The sequence below is a fragment of the Scyliorhinus torazame genome, chromosome 10, assembly GCF_047496885.1.
Source record: "Scyliorhinus torazame isolate Kashiwa2021f chromosome 10, sScyTor2.1, whole genome shotgun sequence".
In the NCBI taxonomy this organism is placed as follows: Eukaryota; Metazoa; Chordata; class Chondrichthyes; order Carcharhiniformes; family Scyliorhinidae; genus Scyliorhinus; species Scyliorhinus torazame.
The window spans coordinates 159,463,941-159,486,772 of record NC_092716.1 but is presented as its reverse complement, the minus strand read 5'-3'; the positions used below and the strand labels follow the sequence as shown (position 1 = coordinate 159,486,772).

Below are 22,832 nucleotides of genomic sequence, written 5' to 3'. Positions count from 1 at the left end.
CGTGCACCACCCCCGGGACACAGTCCTCTATCCTCGATGCCAGTACCTTTGCCAACAATTTGGCGTCCACGTTCAATAATGAAATGGGTCTATAGGACCCGCACTGCAACGGATCTTTATCCCTCTTCAAAATTAACAATATCGTCGCCTCCGACATCGTCGGGGGGAGAGTCCCCCCTTTCCTGGCCTCATTGAACGTCCTCACCATCAACAGGGCCAACAAGTCCACATATTTTCTGTAATACTCCACCGGGAACCCGTCTGGTCCTGGGGCCTTCCCTGCTTGCATGCTTCCCAGTCCCTTAATAACCTCGTCCACCCCAATCGGTGCCCCCAGGCCTACCACCCCCCGCTCCTCCACTTTTGGGAACCTCAATTGGTCCAGGAACTGCCGCATCCCCTCCTCTCCCTCTGGGGGTTGAGACCTATACAGTTCCTCATAGAAGGTCTTGAACACCTCATTTATCTTTCCTGCCCTTCGCACCGTGTCTCCCCTTTTGTCTCTAATTCCTCCTATCTCCCTCGCTGCTGCCCTCTTTCGCAATTGATGAGCCAACAGGCGACTAGCCTTTTCCCCATATTCATACCTCCTCCCCTGTGCCTTCCTCCACAGTACCTCCGCCTTTCTGGTGGTCAGAAGGTCAAATTCCGTCTGGAGTCGTCTCCTCTCCCTGTACAATTCCTCCTCCGGGGTCTCTGCAAATTCCCTATCCACCCTTAAAATCTCCCCCAGTAATCTTTCCCTTTCCTTGGCCTCTGTTTTCCTTTTGTGGGCCCCAATGGAGATCAGCTCTCCTCTGACCACCGCTTTTAGTGCTTCCCATACCACTCCCACAGGGACCTCGCCGTCGTCATTGACCTCCAGGTATCTCTCAATACACCCCCGCACTCTTGCACACACTCCCTCATCCGCCATCAGTCCCACATCTGATCGCCAGAGTGTTCTCTGCTCCCTTTCCTCTCCTAATTCCAGGTCCACCCAATGTGGGGCATGATCCGAAACCGCTATGGCTGAGTATTCAGCTTCTTTCACCCGAGAGATCAACGACCTTCCTAAAACAAAAAAATCTATCCGGGAGTACACTTTATGGACGTGGGAGAAGAAGGAATACTCCCTAGCCCTAGGTCTAAGAAATCGCCATGGATCCACTCCCCCCATTTGGTCCATAAACCCCTTAAGTACCTTGGCCGCTGACGGCCTTCTTCCGGTCCTTGAGCTGGATCTATCTAGCCCCGGGTCCAGCACCGTATTAAAGTCCCCTCCTAAAATCAAGTTTCCTACCTCCAGGTCCGGTATACGCCCCAGCATCCGTCTCATAAATCCCGCATCGCCCCAGTTTGGGGCATACACATTAACCAACACGACCTCCATTCCCTCCAGCCTGCCACTCACCATTACATATCTACCTCCGCTATCTGCTACGATGTTCTTTGCTTCAAATGCTACCCGTTTCCCCACCAAAATGGCCACCCCTCTATTCTTTGCGTCCAGTCCTGAGTGGAACACCTGTCCCACCCATCCTTTCCTTAGCCTAACTTGGTCCGCCACCTTTAGGTGCGTCTCTTGGAGCATAACCACGTCTGCCCTTAGTACTTTCAAATGCGCGAGCACTCGGGCCCTTTTTATCGGTCCGTTCAGGCCTCTCACGTTCCACGTGATCAGCCTCACTAGGGGGCTACCTGCCCCCCTCCCGTGTCGACTAGCCATTACCTTCTCTAGGCCAGTCCCATATCCCGCCTCCGCGCTCCCGCTCGCTCCCCCAGCGTCGCACACCATCCCCGCCCACCCACTCTTTAGCCATTTCCTTTTGGATTTCTGCAGCAGCAACCCAGTTGTCCCCCCCCCCCCCCCTCCCCCTCCCTCCCCGCTAGATCTCTTTCTAGCATGATTGCTCCCCCCATATTACTTCCGTAATTCAGCTGACTTCAACTGACCCCGGCTACTCCTCACTCCTCGACCCCCCCCCCCCGTGTGGGGAACTCCCATCCGCCTTGCGCCTGTCTTCCCGCCTTATTCTTTCTGGCGCGGGAACATCCCTTTACCTGACCCGCCTCTTATGGCGCAGCTCCCTTTCCCCTCCCCCTCCCCTTCCCCATTCTCCAACTATGTCCCGTCTTTCCCCCCTCACCGGCGCCCACATTTCCCAATGTCTCCCCCCTTCCCAATTTACTTCTCAATTAACTTCAACCATAACATTAACAATAACATTTCCTGCAGCATCAGTCCCTCAGTTCCGATCCAATTTCTCTTCTTTGATGAAGGTCCATGCTTCCTCCGCCGTCTCGAAATAATGGTGTCTCTCCTGATACGTGACCCATAGTCTTGCCGGCTGCAGCATCCCGAACTTCACCTTCCTTTTATGCAACACCTCTTTGGCTCGGTTGAAGCTCGCCCTCCTTCTCGCCACCTCCGCACTCCAATCCTGGTATACCCGTACCACTGCATTCTCCCATCTGCTACTCCGCACCTTTTTAGCCCATCTCAGGACCTCTTCTCTATCCTTAAGGCGGTAAAATCGCACGATTATTGCCCTGGGTGATTCTCCCGCTTTTGGTCTTCTCGCCGCAATCCGATTTGCCCACTCCACCTCCAAGGGGCCTGTAGGGGCCTCAGCACCCATCAGTGAGCTCAGCATCGTACTTGCGTACGCTCCACAGTCCACTCCTTCCACACCCTCAGGGAGACCCAGTATCCGAAGGTTCTTCCTTCGCGCTCCATTTTCTAGGGCTTTGATCCTTTCAGTACACTTTTTATGAAGTGCCTCGTGCGTCTGTGTCTTAACCGCCAGGCCCAGGATCCCGTCCTCAATATCTGTCACCTTCTGCTCCACCACGCGGAGCTCTGTCTCCTGGGTCTTTAATGTCTCCTTGAGCCCCTCAATTGCCTGAAGCAACGGGGTCAGCACTTCCCTCTTCAGCAGCTCCACGCACCGTCTCACAATTTCATCCTGCTCAGGATGCTCGCCTGCGCTTTCTCCGCCGCCATCTTGTACTTCTCTCTTTCTGACCCTTTGGTCGACGATTCCTCGCGCTGCAGCCACCGCCGCCGGTTTTTTCCTCCTTCGTTTGGGGGGGACTCCCTTCTCACACACCCCACACCGGGTTGCGTCGTCGAAAAATTCCCCGTTGGGGCTCTTAAAAGAGCCTGAAGGTCCGTCGGAGCTGGAGCCGCCGAAGCGTGCGGCTAGCTAGGCATCACCGCAACCGGAATTCCCTTCAGTGGCCTTGATGAGGTCTTTTCACAGTTGTTCCCTCTGCTGCTAGAATTCACCTTTGATACAGGCCCTCAGGTCAGCTTGCAGCTTTAAGCTTGCCCTTCCCCCGCCTGCATGCTGGAAGAGGCCCTGTTTATCCTGCAGTTGCAGCCAAATGTTTTACTGTTTCTGCCGTGTCTGGCAACCCAGAGACATACCCTTCCTGGGGGACACTGTCGGGGGAATATTGCAGCCTTCTTCCCACACCGGGAAATGTCAAACAAATGCCGTGGGGGCCCTGTAAAAGAGCCCAAAAGTCCGTTCCAAGCAGGAGCTGCCGAATATGCGACCTAGCTCTGCATAGCCGCACCCGGAAGTGATGTTTTAATATTTTCAAGGAAGAACTCATACCACGTAGAAACTGGCCAGTTAAGTTATATTTTCTATTGTCCCCAAAAATGAATTTGGTATTATTTCACATTAATATTTTTACAAGATAAATCTTGTGTAACTTTACTGAGATTGAATGTGTATGAACCACAGCTTTAATGTAATGAACTTGTCTGCGGGCAATTTTATCAGATAGGACTGTAAATAAAAATAGTTTTTAGTGCTTTTATTAGCTTGCATTGCTGCAACTTATTCAGTTTTTATTTTGCCCCTCAATTCTCCCTTCATTTCTTTTTTTTTAAATTTGGAGTACCCAATTATTTAATTTTTTCCTATTAACGGGCAATTTAGCATAGCCAATCCACCGAGCCTGCACATCTTTGGGTTGTGGGGATGAAACCCACGCAGACGTGGGGAGAATGTGCAAACTCCAAGCGGACAGTGACCCAGGACCGGGATTCGAACCCGGGTTCTCAGTGCCGCAGTCCCAGTGCTAACCACTGCACCACATGCCTCCCCCCATTCCTGCTTTTTAATTTGAGACTAAACCCAACCGGTATGACTAAATTCTTGTTCACATCTGCTCACTATTCTAGGATCACCCTGGCATGCGAAGAAAATGTCTTGTCTTATTTTCCTGATTGCAAACCGTTTTCTTGAACTCCTCTCCCATGAGTCCTTTACCCGCACCTTCATTTCTCTTTCCTCCCTGCCTTTGCCCTGAATTCTCACCTTTCATTTCTCTCCAATCTCCCCTCATGTTTTGTCTTGAGATCATCTTGTCCATGAGACTTGCATCCTGCTCCCTTGACCCTATTCCCACTACCTGACTTACCCGACATTTTTTCCTGACTCCCATGTTGGCTGACATTGTCAGGAACTGTTCCCATTCCCTTCAAATCTGTTGTTACCAACCGTCCCATAAAAAACACTTGGCCCTTCATCCTTGCAAACTACTGTTGCATGTCCCAGCTTCCCTATCTCTCAAGTCCACTTGTTTCCACGTCTAACATCACTTGACTCCACCCCTGCCTCACTTCAACTACTGCTGAAACCTCATTCATGCCTTTGTTACCTCCAGGTCTGTCTTAATCCAACACATGGGCAACTATTGCTCATCATTTAAAAATTTTTTTTAATAAATATCTTTTTATTCAAATTTTCAATATTTTATAATTTTTACAAAGAATAAACACAAACCCAACATAACCTCCCCCCCCACCCCCCCAACCTCCCAACACCAACCAGATCACCAAAGTAAGATAAACAAGTCCCATCTCTTGTGGAACCCTTCATCTGCCCCTCTCAGAGCAAAGTTCATCTCTGAGTATAGGAACTCCATTAGATCCCCATTCACGCCAAGGCACAGGAGAGAAGCTGACCTCTACCCGACAGAACCCGCCTGCGAGCGATCAACGAGGCGAAGGCTAAGACCTCTGCCCCCACCTCTCGCCTGCAAAAGGAGCAGATAACGAATATGGCCTCCAAGGGATTATGCTCCAAATCCAAATGTGGAGCCTCTGACAGGATGCTGAAAAATGACCCCCAAAGTTTCTCCAACTTCGGGCAGGATCAGAACATATGGATATGATTGGCTGGGCCCCTTCAACACTGCTCACAGCTATCCTCCACCCCCTCAAACAGCCGGCTCATCCTCGCCTTCGTCAAGTGTGCCCTGTGCACCACGTTTAACTGAATCAACCCCAATTTTGCGTATAAGATTGAGGCATTAACCTTCTGCAGCACCTCGCACCATAATCCCGCCTCCAACACTATCACAAGCTCCTCCTCCCACTTGGCCTTAATCCCTTCCATAGACATCTTATCCTCCTCCATGGTCCTACCGTAAATTGACGTAACGACCCTACCCTCCAGCCCCATAACCAGCAGCACCTCCTACAGCAACAAAGAGGATGGTGCAACCGGAAAGTTCGGGAAGACCTTTCCCATGAAGTTCCGCACCTGCAAGTATCTGGAGCCCAAACTTCATTCCCAACTCCTTCAAGCTTGCAAAATGCCCCTCCCAAAAACAAATCCTTCATCTCCTTCATCCCTCTCTCCTCCCATCCCCGGATTCTCAAATCCATCCTCTGTGGCTCAAACTCATTGTTCTCTCTTATCGACATCACTCTCAAATCTGCCCTCAACTTAAAGTGCTGTCGGAATTGCCTCCAAATCCTCGGCATGGCTACCACCAATGGATTATTCGAATACTTCCCTGGGACAAATGCTGGCAGCGCCCGCAACCCCAACTCCTTACACGAACCTGCCTACATCCGCAACCATAAGGTCTCCATCTCCCTAACCCAGCCCCATACCTTCTCCGCATTCGCCACCCACTAATATTATAGCAAGTTCGGAAGCCCCCCCCCCCCGAAGCTGCCTCCTTTAAAGCACTGCTTTCCTTATCCTAGCCACCTTCCCTTCCCCCACAAATGACGAGACCAGCCTATAAAATGACCCTTTAAAATGACGTTGATAAAAAGACTGGCAGACACTGAAACAGAAACAAAAAACACAGCAGAATATTCTTTCCATTGCCTGCACCTGGCCTACCAATGGCAAAAGGAGACTATCCCACGACAACAAATCCTCTTTTACCCTCCCAACCCTCGTGAAATTGAACTCATGAAGCTGTGCCCAATCCTGCGCTACCTGCACCCACAGATATGTAAAAAGAGTTGTCGCCACCTGGAATGGTAACCCTCCCACTCCGCCTGGGGGAAGACATCACAAAATACTTGCTTTTCCCTGAATTCAATTTGTACTCCGAAAACACCCTGAATCTCCTTTGTAACCATTATATTCCTTGTTAGAGGTGAAAATATTCAAACGCAGGCCTTTTTGAATGAGTAAAGAAGCAGTTTATTATATCAGAGCTCTGGGAGGAAGGTCTGAAGCTCCGCAGTTTGGCAGCACCCTTTCTCACTTGAGCTAAGGTTCGCATTGGGTTAATATACATATTCAAGGGGCGGAATTAGTTGCATTTTCATTTACATACAAGCAATCAACTCTATTGGCCTCATGTAGTCAATCAATTTTCTTAGCATCCCAGTTTGGACCATATATGGTTAAAGTGGGTTGGTGTCAGACCAGCCCCTAACTTCATGCAGAAGTCACTCAAACTAACATAAGGATGTGTCCTGTCTGCAGCTGGAGACCTTGTGCTATTGTGTGAAGCTGTTATCAGCGGCTGTTAACACGCTATCGTGTCATCAAACATTTTTACCATGAACGGTGCCAACTTATCCTTAAAGTTTTTATAAAATTCGACCGGGAACCCTTCCAGCCCCGGTGCAATCCATACCAATATATTGCCCCCAGTCCCATGTATTTCAATTTTTCACACTACCCTCTTTTGCGGGACTTTATCAGAATCTCTCTGAAAATCAAAATAGACCACATCCAATGGTTCTCCTTTACTTATTCAGCTAGTTATATCCTCAAAAAACTCCAATAGGTTGTCAAACATGATTTGTCTTTCATAAATTTGTCTAATCTTGTTGATATTTTCCAAGTGTCCTGGTATCTCTTCCTTTATAAGAAGGAAAGTAAGTTATGGAGCGATGTAAGGAGGCTACAAAGGGATTTAAAATGAGTGGGGAAAGATCTCACAGATGCAGTATAATGTGGGCAAATGTGAAAAGTCTATTTTGGTTGGAGGAAAAATAAAAAAGATAATACTGAAATGGTCAGAGATTGCAGAACTCTGATTCAGAGGGATTTGCAAGACCGAGTCCATGAATCACCAAAGGCTAGTATGCAAATACAGGAAGTAATTGGGAAATCTAATAGAATGTTATTGTTCATTCCGAGGGGAATTGAATACAAAAGTACAGAGTTTATGCTTCATTTGTGCAGGGCACTGGTGAGACCACATCTAGAGTACTGTGCACAGTGTCGGTCATCTTATTTAAAGAAATATGTAAATGCATTGAAAGCAGTTCAGAGAAGTTTCAGGCTGGGCTAGTCGTCACTGGAGTTTAGAAGAGTAAGAGACAATTTGATTAAAACCTTTAGGATCCTGTGGGATCTTGACAGGGTAGATATGTAGAGGATGTTTCCTCTTGTGGGAGAATCTAGATTTAAGGGTCGCTGCTTCAAATAAGGGATGGCTCTCTTAAGACAGATGAGAATTTTTTTTCTGAGGGTTGCGTCTTTGCAACTCTTCCTCAAAATGCAGTGAAAGCAGATTCTTTGAATACCTTAAAGGCATTGCTCGATGGATTCTTGAATCGGGGGTGAAAGGTTAATTGGGATAGGTGGGAATATAGAGTTGAAGTTATGATCAGATCAGTCATGATCTTACGGCAGAGCAGGCACATACAGGCTACTCCTCCTAATTCCTATGATCATATGGAATGTGCTTGGTACTCCTTTTCAGTAGTAGACCCATGGAAGTCTGTCTATTCAAGTGTTGGAGTTGAAATTGCTAAATGTCCTTACCTTTAAACCAACTTCCAGAAGAGCAACTATTACTGCCCCAACATTATTTCCAATTCCCAAACCTAACAACTTGAATAAGGACACTACTGTAATGTAATTTATCCCATTCTCCAGCCAGCAGTGGTGTTTTCCTTGCAGAATCCTGTGCAAAGGGGCGACTTCCATTGTACTATTGTTATGGGCCAGGGTTTAGAGAACCTCAAAGTGTATCATGGAGTTCACCTGACCCACAACTTTTAATAGATTGTGGTATGGGGTGCACATGGCCCGCTCTACAGGTGTGGTACAGCAGAAATGGAAAAGTATTTTTTACAGCAAAACAGTGTTTATTCTATGAACTCAAGTTAACCTTTTTAAAACATACAGTGAACATCTTAGCAACCATGAATTCAAATACAATCCCCAAAGACTACAACAGTAAGTAATCCTTTAAGCTTTCCTCTTAACATCCATAAGACTTTAAAAAAAACTTTTAACAGAAGCACATCAGGTTAAAGTCACTACTGAGAGCAGTTATTAGTTTTAAATCACCAAAGGATCGATTTACATTCTTTAGATTACAGAGAGAGAGACTAATAGCCCTTCTGGCTGTGACTGCAGCTATCCAGCTCTGAAAACAAAACTAAAACACACCCTGCACAAACAGCCTAAAACGCAAGTTAAAAGCTGACAGACAGCCCAGCTCCACCCACACTCTGACATCACTGATAAACACCCATTTCTTAAAGGTACATTTCTTAAACACCCATTTCTTAAAGGTACTCTCACATGACACTATGCAATGATACTAAACTATTACTGACTTAATCTGGTGACAAATCTGCACATGCATGAAAGTAAATGGGAATGTTTGCAGTAAGTAGAAAAATAATGTTAAGGATTAATTAATACTGTAACATAGATGTCCTTGATGTGATCTGTTTGGTGTCTCCATACTGCCTTTGGTTTTATCTTATTCTACATCTGTCCCTATGCCTTTCCTTAATCATACATTTAATTTGTTACTTACCTCCTTTTCAAAGCCATTATGGATTATTTTTCCACGACTCCATCTGATTGGACATTCAATGTAAAAACAACTCTCTACATGGGGGAAACAAATCTCTTCTCACTTGAATCCTTTAGTGGCTGTTTTAAATATATAATCTTTTATTGTCACAAGTATGAAGTTACTGTGAAAAGCCCCTAGTCGCCACATTCTGGCGCCTGTTCGTGTAAGCTGGTGCGGGAATTAAACCTGCGCTGCTGGCCTTGTTCTGCATTACAAACTAGCTGTCTAGTCCACTGAGCTAAACCAGCCCTCCAGTCAGTCACTGACTGACCAATGGAAGACATGTAACTTAACATATGAACTGAAATGTGGAACATAAAATGTGAAAAACAATAAAAATATTTTTTTAATAAACTGACCAATGGAAGTAGAATTTTCTGTTTTCATAATTTTGACCACCTGCATGATTTTCCCTCCACTTTCTCAATCAGAATGTAATTTTCCTTCTTTTCTCTTGGAGCCAAAAGTCTCATGCTTAATGCTAAAGAGAATTTATTTTGCACCCTCTCCATGGTCTTGATGGCCTTCCTTAAATATTGTGCCCAGCGGTGGACCTAATATTAGAAACTGTAGTCGAACCGGTAATTGTACTGACATTAACATTACATTTCGCTTTTCTAGTCTGTGTGTATAATTATATAATCTAGAACACCATATCCATTCCTTTCTCAACTCACCTGCCCACTTTTAAAGATGCATGGTGCTTAACTCATTATTTTTCTTCATTTTATAACATGATCATTTATTGTGTATTCCCTCCTCATCAAAGTTGTTAGCTCAAATTTCTCCATATAAAATTTCACAGCTATCTGCCTAATCATTAATCTGACAACACAAGTCGAAGTTGCATCACGGTTAGGTACTCCACCTGTTTTTGTATTGTGTGCACAATTGATGATATGGCCAATACGCAAGTCCAGGGCAGCGGTTGTAATTTCCAGTTCAAATAACATTAATGATTCACTACTGTTTTTATCGTTTTGTCAAACTTCCATCTATCCTGCCAGATCCCCTTTTAACCCAAGGCACCATTTATGAAGAAAGTTGTCATGTGCCACTTTACCAGGTGCCTTTTGAAAATCCATAAATATTGCTACTCATTTCTTTTATGAAGACACAAGGGTTCCTTCAAAATAACTCTTAATTTCATCAGGTCTGAATTGTCTTTTCTAAGCCTGTGATGACAGTCTTCAACCAATGTCTTTCGAAGTGAGTATTCATTTTATCCCATGTTAGGGTCATTAAAAGCTTACCCACTGCTGACATTACTTTATCAAAATTACGAAGCCAGAGCTTAGAGTGTGGACAGGGGCAAACCCCTAATCCAGTTCCTTGCCTGCTATAAAAAACAATTCAAATTGAATCCAATTCATGGTCCCCACAAGGGAGACATACCAGATCCAGGCATTACACCTGATCTCGCGCTCATTTTGGCCAAAAGGCCGAGATGCTTGCTATTTTATCCCTTTCTCCCTTTTTTTGTTAAACAGTGCTACATTGGCAATTAAATCCTCTGATTCTCTCTCCAATGATGTTTGAAAGATAGTAGCCAGAAGCTCTGCTATTTCATCTGTGACCACTCTTTACATTTTGGGATGAATGCGATGATGGCCAGATGCCTGTCCACTTGAGTTGACTCACTTTTAGAAGCAAAACCTCCTTATCTATAGTTTACCTATTAATGACCTATTAACCTATGGTTAACCTATTAACCAACTGTGATTTCCCACCTACGGTTGTTGACAGGGTTCTCAACTGCGTGCGGTCCATCTCCCATGCCACTACCCTCGCCCCCTCCCCTCCCTCCCAGAATAAGGATAGAGCCTCCCTCGTTCTCACATTTCACCCCACCAGCCTCCGTATAAATCCTCTGCCATTTTCGCCAACTCCAGTGTGATGCCACCACCAAACACATCTTCCCTTCACTCCCTCTGCCAGTATTCCGCAGAGACCGTTCCCTCCGAGATAATCTACTTCACTCCTCCACCATACCCAACACATCTCCCATCACCCATAACACCTGCCCCTTTACCTCTTCCATGCTTAACATCCCAGGCCCAAAACACTCATTTCAGGTTAAGCAGCGTTTCACTTGCTCCTCTTTCAATTTGGTCTATTGCATTCGCTGCTCCCTATGTGGTCTCCTCTGTATCGGAGAGACCAAATGCAGACTGGGTGATCGCTTTGCTGAGCACCTTCGGTCTTTGCGCATTCAGGACTCTGGCCTTCCCTTTTTGCCATTTTAACACATGCTCCCATGCCCACATGTCTGCCCTTGGTCTGCTGTTCCATTGAAGCTCAACGCAAACTGGAGCAACAGCATCTAATTTTCCGGTTAGGCACGCTACAGCCTTCCAGTCTCAACATCGAATTCAACAACTTCAGATGATTAGCTCCATTTCATCTCGACCCCTTTGTTTTCATTCCATTTCATTTTAACTGTCTTTTACCTTTTATTTGTTTCTTGTCTTTATATAGATATATATTTTCCCCCTTGATCTTATTCCCCTTTTCTTTACCTTTTCTCCCCTTTGCTTCCCCCTGCCCACCTCTTTTCTCATTTTTCCTCTCTCCCACCCATGTCCCCCCCTCCCCCACATCTACATCTGTCCCAGTTTACCATCTGATTTTAGTTTCTCTGCTGTTTGGCCTTTCACACCTTTTATTCTCTCTGGGGACTGCCATTAAAACTCGTTTCCCTTGGTTTCTGTGGCTATTAACAGTCTTTTCCCTTGGTTTCTGTGGCTATGACTCATCTTCCATTACCTCACCCTACAGGATAAATATCTCCCACGTTCTTTGTCTTTTAGCTTTGACAAAGGGTCATCTGGAATTGAAACAGATCTGCTGAGATTTTCCAGCATTTTCTCTTTTGGTTTCAGTTTCCAGCATCCACAGTGATTTGCTTTTAACCAATTAATGGCTCCATCTTCTAGCATTTCATTCTCAAATGTACTTCAGTGAAATCCATGGCACTCATTTTGTATCTGTGCCATTCCTTCATACTGTAAAGCTGTTTTAACTTTTTGTGCGCTCATAAAATCCTTTACTATTTTACTTTGTTAAATGCAAGCCTTTTGTTATACCATCACAACTATTCGAATTTCTCTTATTGCTTCTCTTCCTTTCTACATTTATTTTGTATATTTGTTGTTTTTGTTGGTTCTAGATTTATCATGTGCTTTTTAAATTGTCATTTTAATTTTAGTTGAATTCTGCCAGAGGACTTTTAGTTTGCTGCCCTGCCCACTTTATTTGTCGTGGTATTTGGCTAATCTGAACTAATTTATCTGAACATTTCCCACCCTTCGCCTGAGTTTAGCTGGCAATTTTGTTTTCCAGTTGACCTGGGCTAATTTCTGTTTGGTCTCCTAGATTTATTTCACCGTAAGTTGTTTTTAAATCATTGACAGATTTACACCCTTCTCATTGTGCACATTTCCATTAAACCACATCTTTACTCACTGGTAATTTCCCAGCTACTCCACTACCTTTGCATTGCTGAATTGCCCCGCTTCATTTATTAGACTAAGATCTAGAACTGTCTCTTTCCTGAAGTAAACTCTTTATGATCTTGAAAGTCTGAACACGTTTCTTGGCCTCTTGATGTTTCTTTACCCCAGCTTCTGTTTGGATAATTGAGGTGATGAAATATTATGGCTGACATGTTGCATGTTTTATCTAATTCGTTCACATTTTTATTCCTCTATTTCCTTTCCATTTTTGGTGGTTAGTGATCTAATTCTCATACATTTGCCTCCTTATTTCTAATCAAATGGATTCAATTTATATCATTTACCATCTCATACATCACCTCTAGTCCTGAAATTTTTAATTAACCATTCCTTTTTTGTCCTCTATTTCACCCAGATACATTTTAGCTGGGAATGTTCAGCTTTGCCCTGGCCTAGCCTAAGCTATTAAGGCTGGTAAAGCATGTCCTCCCAATATCAATTTGTACCTGTTGCTCACCAGTTTTATTTGCAACACTTTGTTAGGTAGAACTAAACTTCATGTGTTGGTTTAATTCACAGTATTTTAAGATTTTGAAATATCAAGGATCTGATTTCTTTATGGATATTGGGATAGAATGTTAATTTTAAGTTTAGGTGCCACCATATTGTAATAATTTTTATTAGTGTCACAAGTAGGCTTACATTAACACTGCAATGAAGTTACTGTGACACACTTCGGAGCGCCTGTTCGGGTACTGAGGGAGAATTCAGAATGTCCAATTCACCTAACAAGCACGTCTTGGGACTTGTGGGAGGAAACTGGAGCACATGAATGAAACTCACGCAGACACTGGGAGAACGTGCAGACTCTGCACAAACGGTGACCCAAGCCGGGAATCTAACCCTGGTCCCTTGCGCTGTGAAGCAACAGTGCTAACCACTGCTACCATGTTGCCCTATTGTATTGATGTGGCACCAATGACCAGCTAATACCACTTCTGATGAAGATTGGTTGTTACATAAATCAATTGCTGCTGACTAGGAGAGCTCAGAATGACTATGGTAAATCGAATTGTTCATTAATATTAGCATTTGTTATTTTTGCAAGTTCCTGGAATATTGTTTTCAAAGTATTGTTTTGCTCATGCTGCAGTGAACAAAGCACAATAATGTTAACTTTTCATTTCTTGCTTTTAAAACAAAACTTTGTACAGACACAATTCATTTGAATTATATCCAAATTGCTTAATCATCACACTGAACTGGTGCACAGTGTAATTGGAGGATTTGATTTGAAAGGAAATACAACAAATGCCCACGCCTTGTTGCAAGCTCAACTGTGGTGTAAGATTTGATTTACTTTTGATTAGTCTTGTGTAAACAAAGTGGAGATAAGTCAGTTAGGCTAATCAACATTTTGTGCCGATGTACGCTAACCTATTTTTAGTCTTTTTATATTTTGTAGTATATGGAAAATGATTAAGTCCCATCTGTTCTTTCAAAATGTTCTGTCATTTTTAGAATGTCAAAAGTAATGTTTGTTTATGAGTTTGTTAAAGTGCAAAATGTTTCAATGTGCTGCAAGAAGAATGGAGAATAAATATGTATTGAAATAATCATATTGAACAATAAACCCCTGGCTATGACAGGAGAGTGACTGAATCTTTGTCAAAAATATAGAAATTTTGAAATAACTTTGGAGACTGAAGAGAGGTTTGGTAAAGGTAGATCCTTCATCGGTGGTTGGATGAAGAAGAGGAGTGCACAAAAGGAACAAAGGGGCTGTGATTCCGAGTGCATTGCAGAGATTTGGTGGTGTAAAGTCACACAGCAATGAGCAAGTGGAGTTTTAACTTCAGTGGGTTGGAGATTGAATAGAACTGACGACTCCTTTTCTGCACCTGAATTTAAGCATTTTTGTGTGTTATATCTTTCACAATAAAATGTGTTCCATTGAATGGAGAGTTCACTGACTGTTTCACATTGCTGCTTATAAACACCTATTTGTTTACATCTCAAAATTCGTTTTTTGAAGGGGAGCTTCATGAATAGCGACACACCGAATCATGCAAAAGCATTTGGAGATCTTTGTGGCACAAAAGGCCATGTACTTAGAATAAAACAAAAGATGAAATTGCTGCAAATACAGCAGGTCCGTCAGCACTGATGGAGAGAACAGGAGTTACTTTTTAAGGCATAGATCCTGTGATGGAATACATGAGTACTGATAAAGTGTCCACGCCTGAAATGCAAACTCACCACAAATGCTGATTGACTGCTGTGTGCTTGCAACAGTTCCTGTTTTTGTTTCAGATTGCAGGTATCTGCAGTTTTATGTTTCAAGTTTGTTTGGTTTGAATATTCAAATAGTACGTTCCTGATGACTCTTGATGTTCAATGGAATACTAAACCACAGGGGCCAGGAAAGTCCATGTGCAGAGAACACTCCAGGCACAGGTGTACATGGCATAATTAACCTGAGTGCCCCTAAGGGGGGAATAGAGAGGAAAGAATCAACAATTCCCGATTGTTATTGCTGTATAGTACTGGGTAGACACTGATGCTCCAAAAGTAATTTTAATTGTCACCAGACATGACAGGGTAATCATTCAGCCAGAGATTTGATGGCTGATAATGGCTGTGGACCAATAGCATGAACTGATCAGTGGAATAGAGGTTTGAGTCAAAAATCAGTTGTATCATAAACCGATCCAAGGAAATTAGACTAATGTTTTGAGCACTCGACCAATGACTCTTTAAAGACAAATTAAACATTTGGTTTGTCAAAAGTAAACTGGCTTTCATATTTATCTAAAATATTACCTGAAACTGCCTTGTTTATCTCTGTAGGCGACTATTGGAGTCCTCACTTATTTCTTTGTCACGGAACGATGGTTCTGGATCAAGAGAACACCCAATTTACCCGGATCCAGCCAGGTAAGACCATCTGACCTCCTATGCTGCAGCCACGTTTACACCTTACCCTTCTAATTCTGGTAAAAGTGAACTTTATTTTTGATGTGCAGTGATGTTATGTTCTCTGCCTACTGTGCCATTTATCCTGCATGCAAAATTTTTAAACTGCTTTCTCTTTGCTTCATTTATGAAATGTCTCTGTTTTTGGATAAAGGATTCTCCATTCTTCAGGAGCTCTGGTTCCGGAATGTTTGGTCTTTCTTGGTATAGCTTGTGATAGAAGATGAATCTAATGAAAAAGATTGCCTTTTTTTACTTAATGCAAATAATTTTTCTTTCGTACCTGAAGCTATCGAATCTGTGAAGCACAGTAAAATGTCATTGTTTCCTTAGAGTTAGCATTAGCTTCGTACACCGGAAAGTATAACTTGCTGGTAGCCAAAATATGAAGGTCTGCCTGTCTTTTTCCAGTGGATATCAAGTAGAATAATCTGGCAGATACTTTTATAGTTTAGGAAGAATTATCTGTGATCTAGTTTTCTTTGTGCATAGCCATATTAAAAGATGAGTTAGTCTTTTAGACATGTAATCATCAACTAGTTAATGTACGTTCTCGTAATCATTTACTTATATTCCTGAGTGGTTTGACTATATCTGTTGATTGAGGTTTAAATGTGCTGCTTGCCTGGCCAGTTCATGTCTTATTTTTGCCATGGCCTGTTTTGTCCAAAGTTTAGAAGTTTATCCAAATGTTTCCTTGCTATCAACCTTTTTGGTTTTATTGTCCCTTGTCTGCTTGAAAAAAAATATTTGTCATGTAATAATTGAATGTAATCCCACAAGAACATTACACAACATAAAAGCTTAAGATCCCATCATAACATACATCGATTGACCCCACGCATTATTCATTCGCATAATTTAGCGGAATATAGAGGACAACAAACTTGCATTTATATAGCATTTTTAACATGGTGAAATATACCAAGGCGCTTCAGAGGAGCTTGAGGACATCTAGCCCCTAGTCTTCACATATCGATAAGGTGAGTTGCATTAATAATGTATACACGGTAAGAAACAAATTTGTTTTCAATGTTTTCTGAAATAGAAACTATTGAAATAGAGAGGGAGAGAGAAGAAAATGAGTGAGAATACCTGGAATCGCAATTGAAAAGAGCATTCAGCAATCTCTTGGTGTTGCACCTGCAGAGGTGAGGCTCGCACGTACAATATTTGGGCCAGGCCAAATATTGGTTAACGGGGACGAGAGAAAGAAGAGGAGAGATCTGGCAGGGAGAAGAGGTGGAAGAAAGGGGGAGAATGGTAAGTAGAGGGGGACAAGAAGAGCCTGTGAGTGGAAACAGGGCAAGGAAAATAAGGCAACAAAAAGCAGAACATTTATTTGAATGATAAATCCCTACTACAGCAACACCTTATATGATAGTAAATTAAGTTCAATAGTGGCATATTTATATATTGGAATACGAGTAAAATTTCAAAATATGTCAATGATTCCAGTGAGGAATACCAATTGACTGTAATAGGACATAGTAAGGCTAGCAGAATGGACAACTAAGAGACAAATGGAAGTTAAGATAGAGAAATGTGAGGTGATGCATTTTGGCAGAGGAGATGAGGAGAGATAATATAGACTTAATAGCACAGATGTAAAGAGTGTACATGGACAGAGGAACTTGGGATTCATGTGCAGAGACCTTTTGAAGGTGGCTGGATATATTGAGAGAGTAGTTGGCAAAGCATATGGGATCTTGGGCTTCATAAATAGAGGGATTTAATAAATAAACAAAAGAGGATAAGTTGAGGGATCTTTAAAATGCTCTGGTTAGGCCCCAACTCTGATATTGCATTTAGTTCTGGTCACTCGGAAGGATGTGAGGGGCCTTAAGAGGCTGCAAAGAAGATGAACCAAAATGGTTCCAGGGATGAAGGATTTTATCTCGAAGGTTAGGTCTGAGAAGCTGGGATTATTCTCTTTGGAGCAAATGAGATTAAGGGGGGATTTGATGGAGATTTCAAGATTGACAGATTCAGATAAGTGTCATGTGAGTGTCCCTCTAAGAAAGGTTTATGTCTTATCACATGATGTCATGGGCAGCACGGTAGCACAAGTGGATAGCACTGTGGCTTCACCGCCAGGGTCCCAGGCTCGATTCTCCGCTGGGTCACTGTCTGTGCGGAGTCTGTACGTTCTCCCCGTGTCTGCGTGGGTTTCCTCTGGGTGCTCCGGTTTCCTCCCACAGTCCAAAGACGTGCAAGTTAGGTGGATTGGCCATGATAAATTGCCCTTAGTGACCAAAAAGGTTAGGAGGGGTTATTGGGTACAGGGATAGGGTGGAAGTGAGGGTTTAAATGGGTCGGTGCAGACTTGATGGGCCGAATGGCCTCCTTTTGCTCTGTATGTTCTATGTCAGTGATGTCATTGTGTGGGTGGAGCTGGGCTGTGCTCTGGGAGTTTTTTCTTTTAATTTCGCTTTCACATTTGGCTGCTGTGGGCTCAGACAGAGAACAGAAGTTTTTTTTGGCCGACCTCTCTATCTTCATTTTAAAAGCTGTTTTGAGACTGCTTGGTACCTTAAAAGAGATAATTACATTCTGGAAGGAATTCAAATCTGTTGTTTGAAAAGGGGAACAGAGTATCAATAACAAGTCTTATACCAGTAAGAATGCCGTGTGCTGGGCCACGCCTTTGAAAAGAGGTTTCTAATTTTACTTGGATTTTGTTATTGAATTGGAACAGTTAAGGGGTATTCATGAAGGGTTATACATGGATTCCTCTAGCTGTGTGGGATCTGTATGTTTGTAGTTGCTAAAAATTCTTGCTGGGTGTGTTTATACAAATTTTAACTAAATTCTGAGAATAAAGCTTGTTTTTTTAAATTACAAATAAAACTTGTCTTTTTAAATTGCAAGCGCCTCAGAAGTTCGTTGAAAAACACCTGAAGGGCAGGCTCTTGTGCTCATCCCAACCAAATTCAACAAACAGTTGTAGATCAGGTGAACTCCATAATATACTTTGGAGTTTTTTATACATGGCCCATAACAGAATGTAGACAAAGAAAAGCTGGCTTATTTACTTGAAGTAAATAAACTTGTTGGGTTATGGAGATAGTTTGGGGTAATGGCATTGATTGGACTGCTCGTGGTGTGGGCTTGATAGGCCAAACAGCTGCCTCCTGTGATGTAACTATACCACGAACCAAACCCATGACCACTACCATCTAGAAGAACAAGAGCAGCAAATACCTGGGAACCCTGCCACCTGGAGGTTCCCCTCCAAGTTACTCACCACCCTGACTTGGAAATATATTGCCGTTCCTTCCTGCTGGGGCAACATCCTGTAACTCCCTCCCGAGAAGCACAATGGGTGTACCTTCATCTTAAGAACTGCAGTGGTTCAAGAAGGCAACTCACCACCACCTCTGAAGGGAAACTAGAGATCGGCAATAAATGCTGGCCTAACCAGAAACGCCCACATACCAGAAATGGTTTTGCAGACTTTGGGATACAATATTTCAACCCACACTGTGCCGTTTAGATTCAATAGGTGTAATTGTTAAAACTATTTCTGCTTAACAAATTACAGCTATATCAGTTATGACATTTTGAGCTTTTTAAGAGTTAAAGCTCAGCTAACATTTACCTGCAATCTTACTGATTACTGGTGTGATCTAAAGGCGATAGCTTGTGGAGATTTTAAGAACTTTTTTGAATATTTCACAGGTTTGAAATGGTAACTTGCCTTTTGTGTGGTGTGACATGACGTTGGTATGTGCTCCCCATACACTTTTTTTCAATGAAGGGTGCGAGGTACTTGCTATGTTCTTCAAGGACACCATATTGCCTTACCTTAAGCTGCAGGATGGATTTGAAAAGAATGCTCTATACATTGCCCATCAACATTGTCAACCCTATGATTGTCCTCTCTACTTTATCAGTTCTCCAGATGGAAATTTTTATATCTCACAAGTTATTCGTTCTTGACTCTAGATCATTCTCTGTCTGTTTCCATAGCTTGGCCCCCAGAATTATGCTGAAACCGGTTCTACATCTGCTCTAAAAGAATGGCCAGCACGTTTTTGCTTTCTATTCTTTACTACTGTTGTTTTATGTCTCTTTCCAGCTGACAATGAAGGCTTTTCTCAACGGCCTTGTGTTGGAGCCATGTAGTTTCATGCAATATATACTGGGCAGTATAATGAAATTTATTGTCATTTGTTCATAATTTAGTCATGATGAGAATGATGCTTGACTCATTTTTCCCAGTTGCTTCCATAAAGACACTACTCTGTCGGCAGCTATCTTGTTAATGGAGTTGATTAATCAGATTTAAGTCAATAATTCTGCATCAACTTGCTGAGTGATTAAAAATCATTGTGTTGTAAATTAGGAATATGGTGGACTTGAGATCGATCAAATCAGTTTGTTAGACTTAATAAGCTGTTTTTGTTTCTGGGAAAATTCTAGTTAATTTTATTCATTCTGGGGCGGCATGGTGGCGGAGTGGTTAGCACTGCTGTCTCACAGTACTGAGGACCCGGGTACGATCCCGTATGGTGCTTGCACATTCTCCCCAATCTGCGTGGATCTCATCCCCACAGCCCAAAGATGTGCTGGGTAGGTGGATTGGCCACGATAAATTGCCTCTCAATTGGAAAAGAATTGGATACTCTTTTTAAAAAAAAAAAAAAAATTTTCAAAAAAAGTTTTATTCAATCTGGCCTTAAGCAGGGCTAGGCAAGATCTACACATTGTTCTTGATTTAGATTAGCCTGCTCTTGGCCTCTTTTAACTCGGCTTTAAATTATGTATGTTATATCTACCTCACTGATTATGATCAGGTTAGACTTCTGTTACTGATAAAGCAACCATCATGTAACTTTGTAGTTACTTGGGGGAAAAAACTTTTCCATGTATTGAATTGGCGCAAAATTCTCATTTTCAAAGTCCAAACTATTCTTCAGTGCAATTTTCAATGTCTTTGTGCATTCACTGATTGTGTGAAGGATTTAGGTTATTCCGACCTGATAATGCTTTCTTACTAACCTATGATTTAGGTTAAGCCACCAAAAGAGGGAAATCTGTTTCTCTCTTAAGACTCAGAATAGCTCTCACGAGGGGAGGATGCTTTTCCGGGACTCAAACGTTAAACGAGATTTCAATTACTTTCTATGGAAAAAGCTCAGATACGTCACTCATAACTAAATCGTTACCTCCGTCGGTCGTAGATCCTAGTAATTTAAGACTTCCTAAATGTGTGTCTAGGATTTTACACTTTGAGAGTAAGTCTACACAGTTTAATTTCTAATAAAAGTATTTTTATTGTAAAATACTCTCAATTGATACAGAATTGCAGAGTTAAAAATATAAATCGATTAACAGTTCTTAGTTATCTGTTAAGAAAATAAAACCGTTAACAGTCCTTTGTTATCTGCTAACAAACTAACTTCTCTTAAGAGAATGATATATCTAAAACATGGAAAATCCTAAAGTATCTCATATTAATTTCTAATTCATTTCTAAGAGCTTTAATAGAAACATACTTACAAAGAACTACGGGGTCTTTGTCTGTCGAGGCAAGCTGTTTGAACAGACCTTTACTCACTTCAGAGCTGAAAGTTTCGCTAAAAAAAATTTAATGCATAAAATCCTCAATTCAGTCAAGGATTCTTCCTGTTTTCTTATCACTTATTGTTGGTTAGTTGCATATAGCCAAATGGCTAATTTGATGTGTTATCAACAATATGGGTTTAATGATCTTAGTGCCTGCTTGAATGTCAGGTGTCTTAAGATATATTGATGAAAATAGGTTTGTTTAAGAGTTCTGTCTATTTTAATGTATCCTGTTTCTTAGATATATAGATTGTGTCATGTGAGAGTACCTTTAAGAAATGGGTGTTTATCAAATAGCTGTAGTGGATGTACCTTTAAGAAATGGGAGTTTATTAAATAGCTGCAGTGATGTCAGAGTGTGGGTGGAGCTGGGCGTCTGTCTGTCTGCTTTTACCTTTGTTTTTGAGCTGGCAGCTACAGTGTGTGTTTAGTTTTGTTTTCAGAGTTGGACCTGCATCCAGCCAACAAGGTGTAATTTTGATCTCTGCATGAAAAGAATGTCTTCAGATCACTTGCTAATTTAAAAGTGATAACTGCTCTCAGTAGAGAATTTAAATCTGCTGCCTTTGTTAAAGAGGGTATTTGTCTCATGGATGTTGCTAGGAAAGATTAAGGGTTACTTATAGAGTACTGTATTCTTTGGGGGAAGTATTTGAGTTGATAGTTGCTAAGATGTTTACTGTGTGTTTATAAAATGTTAGCTGGATTCATATAATAAATAATGTTTTGTTTTAAAAGCACTTTAGATCCCTGTTGCATCACACCTGTCGAGTGGGCCCTTGTGCTCCCCTCAACCAAAATCTACTAAAAGTTGTGGGTCAGATGAACTTCATGATACACTTTGGGGTTCTCTAAACCCTGGCCCATAAAAATTGTCAAAATGGCCATTAGGTGTCAAAAAGTTATACAGCTAAGGAAGGATTTGTTGTTCTGTTTATCTGAGGACTTTCCTGTCTCACGGCTTAAGTTTTTATAATTGCAGGGAGATGATCTGAAGAATTTATGATCTGTCAATTCAAGGACTCCTCTCATCCTCCATTTGTCTGGAATGTCTTACTGATCCTTGGGGTTAGCTAAAGTTCTCCTGCAGCATATAGTGACTTTTTCAAAAGGCCTTTTATTTCACTTTGAATTAAAATACTTGATCTGTTCATTTCTGCTGCTTATCCTGGTCCTTATTTTAAACCGAATTCTGCGGCGAACGTGATATCCATCACAATTGTCGAATCTTGCAACTATTTCCATTTGCCTATTGTTCCCTCACAGCATGCAGTTTTATTCCTTTCAAGTATTTGGCCAATTTCCTATTGAAAGGTACTAATGAATCTGCTTCCACTGCCCTTTCAGACATTGCATTCTTGATCATCAAAACGTGCTGTGTACGAGAAATGTCTTAAAATACGTCTTCTGGTTACCAACAATTCTGCCAGTGGAAGCAATTTATCCTTATTTACTTCACAAAACCCTCAGTTTGAATTTCTGAATTAAAATTTCCATTTCCATTCTCTAGTCTCTTCATATAATGGAAGAGTCTCATCCATGGTGAGTAAAGCCCATGGTTGTTTGTTTTGTAGAAGAAAAGAACAGGAGAAAAATTCAATCATTTGAAATGTTTTAAGGTACAGATCAATTCAACCCTCATAATATACTCTCGATTGTCACAAACTCTGGGACCAGGATGCACAGTACAAATGAAGGAGAGGGAAGTTACACAGTTCAAAATAAAAATGCTTAACAATTTGGAATATC

At 42.2% G+C, this 22,832-nt stretch overlaps 1 protein-coding gene across 5 annotated transcripts in view; it reads left to right on the top strand.

Annotated features, from left to right (window-relative positions):
• The window catches only part of LOC140430996 (activating molecule in BECN1-regulated autophagy protein 1-like), a 629,857-nt gene that overhangs the window by 96,214 nt on the left and 510,811 nt on the right, over window positions 1-22,832 (top strand). For all 5 annotated transcript variants that reach the window (XM_072518877.1, XM_072518876.1, XM_072518878.1 and 2 more), the window contains one exon: window positions 15,387-15,473. In XM_072518877.1, coding sequence (XP_072374978.1) covers window positions 15,387-15,473 — 87 coding nt within the window. The remainder of the gene's footprint in view (window positions 1-15,386; window positions 15,474-22,832) is intronic.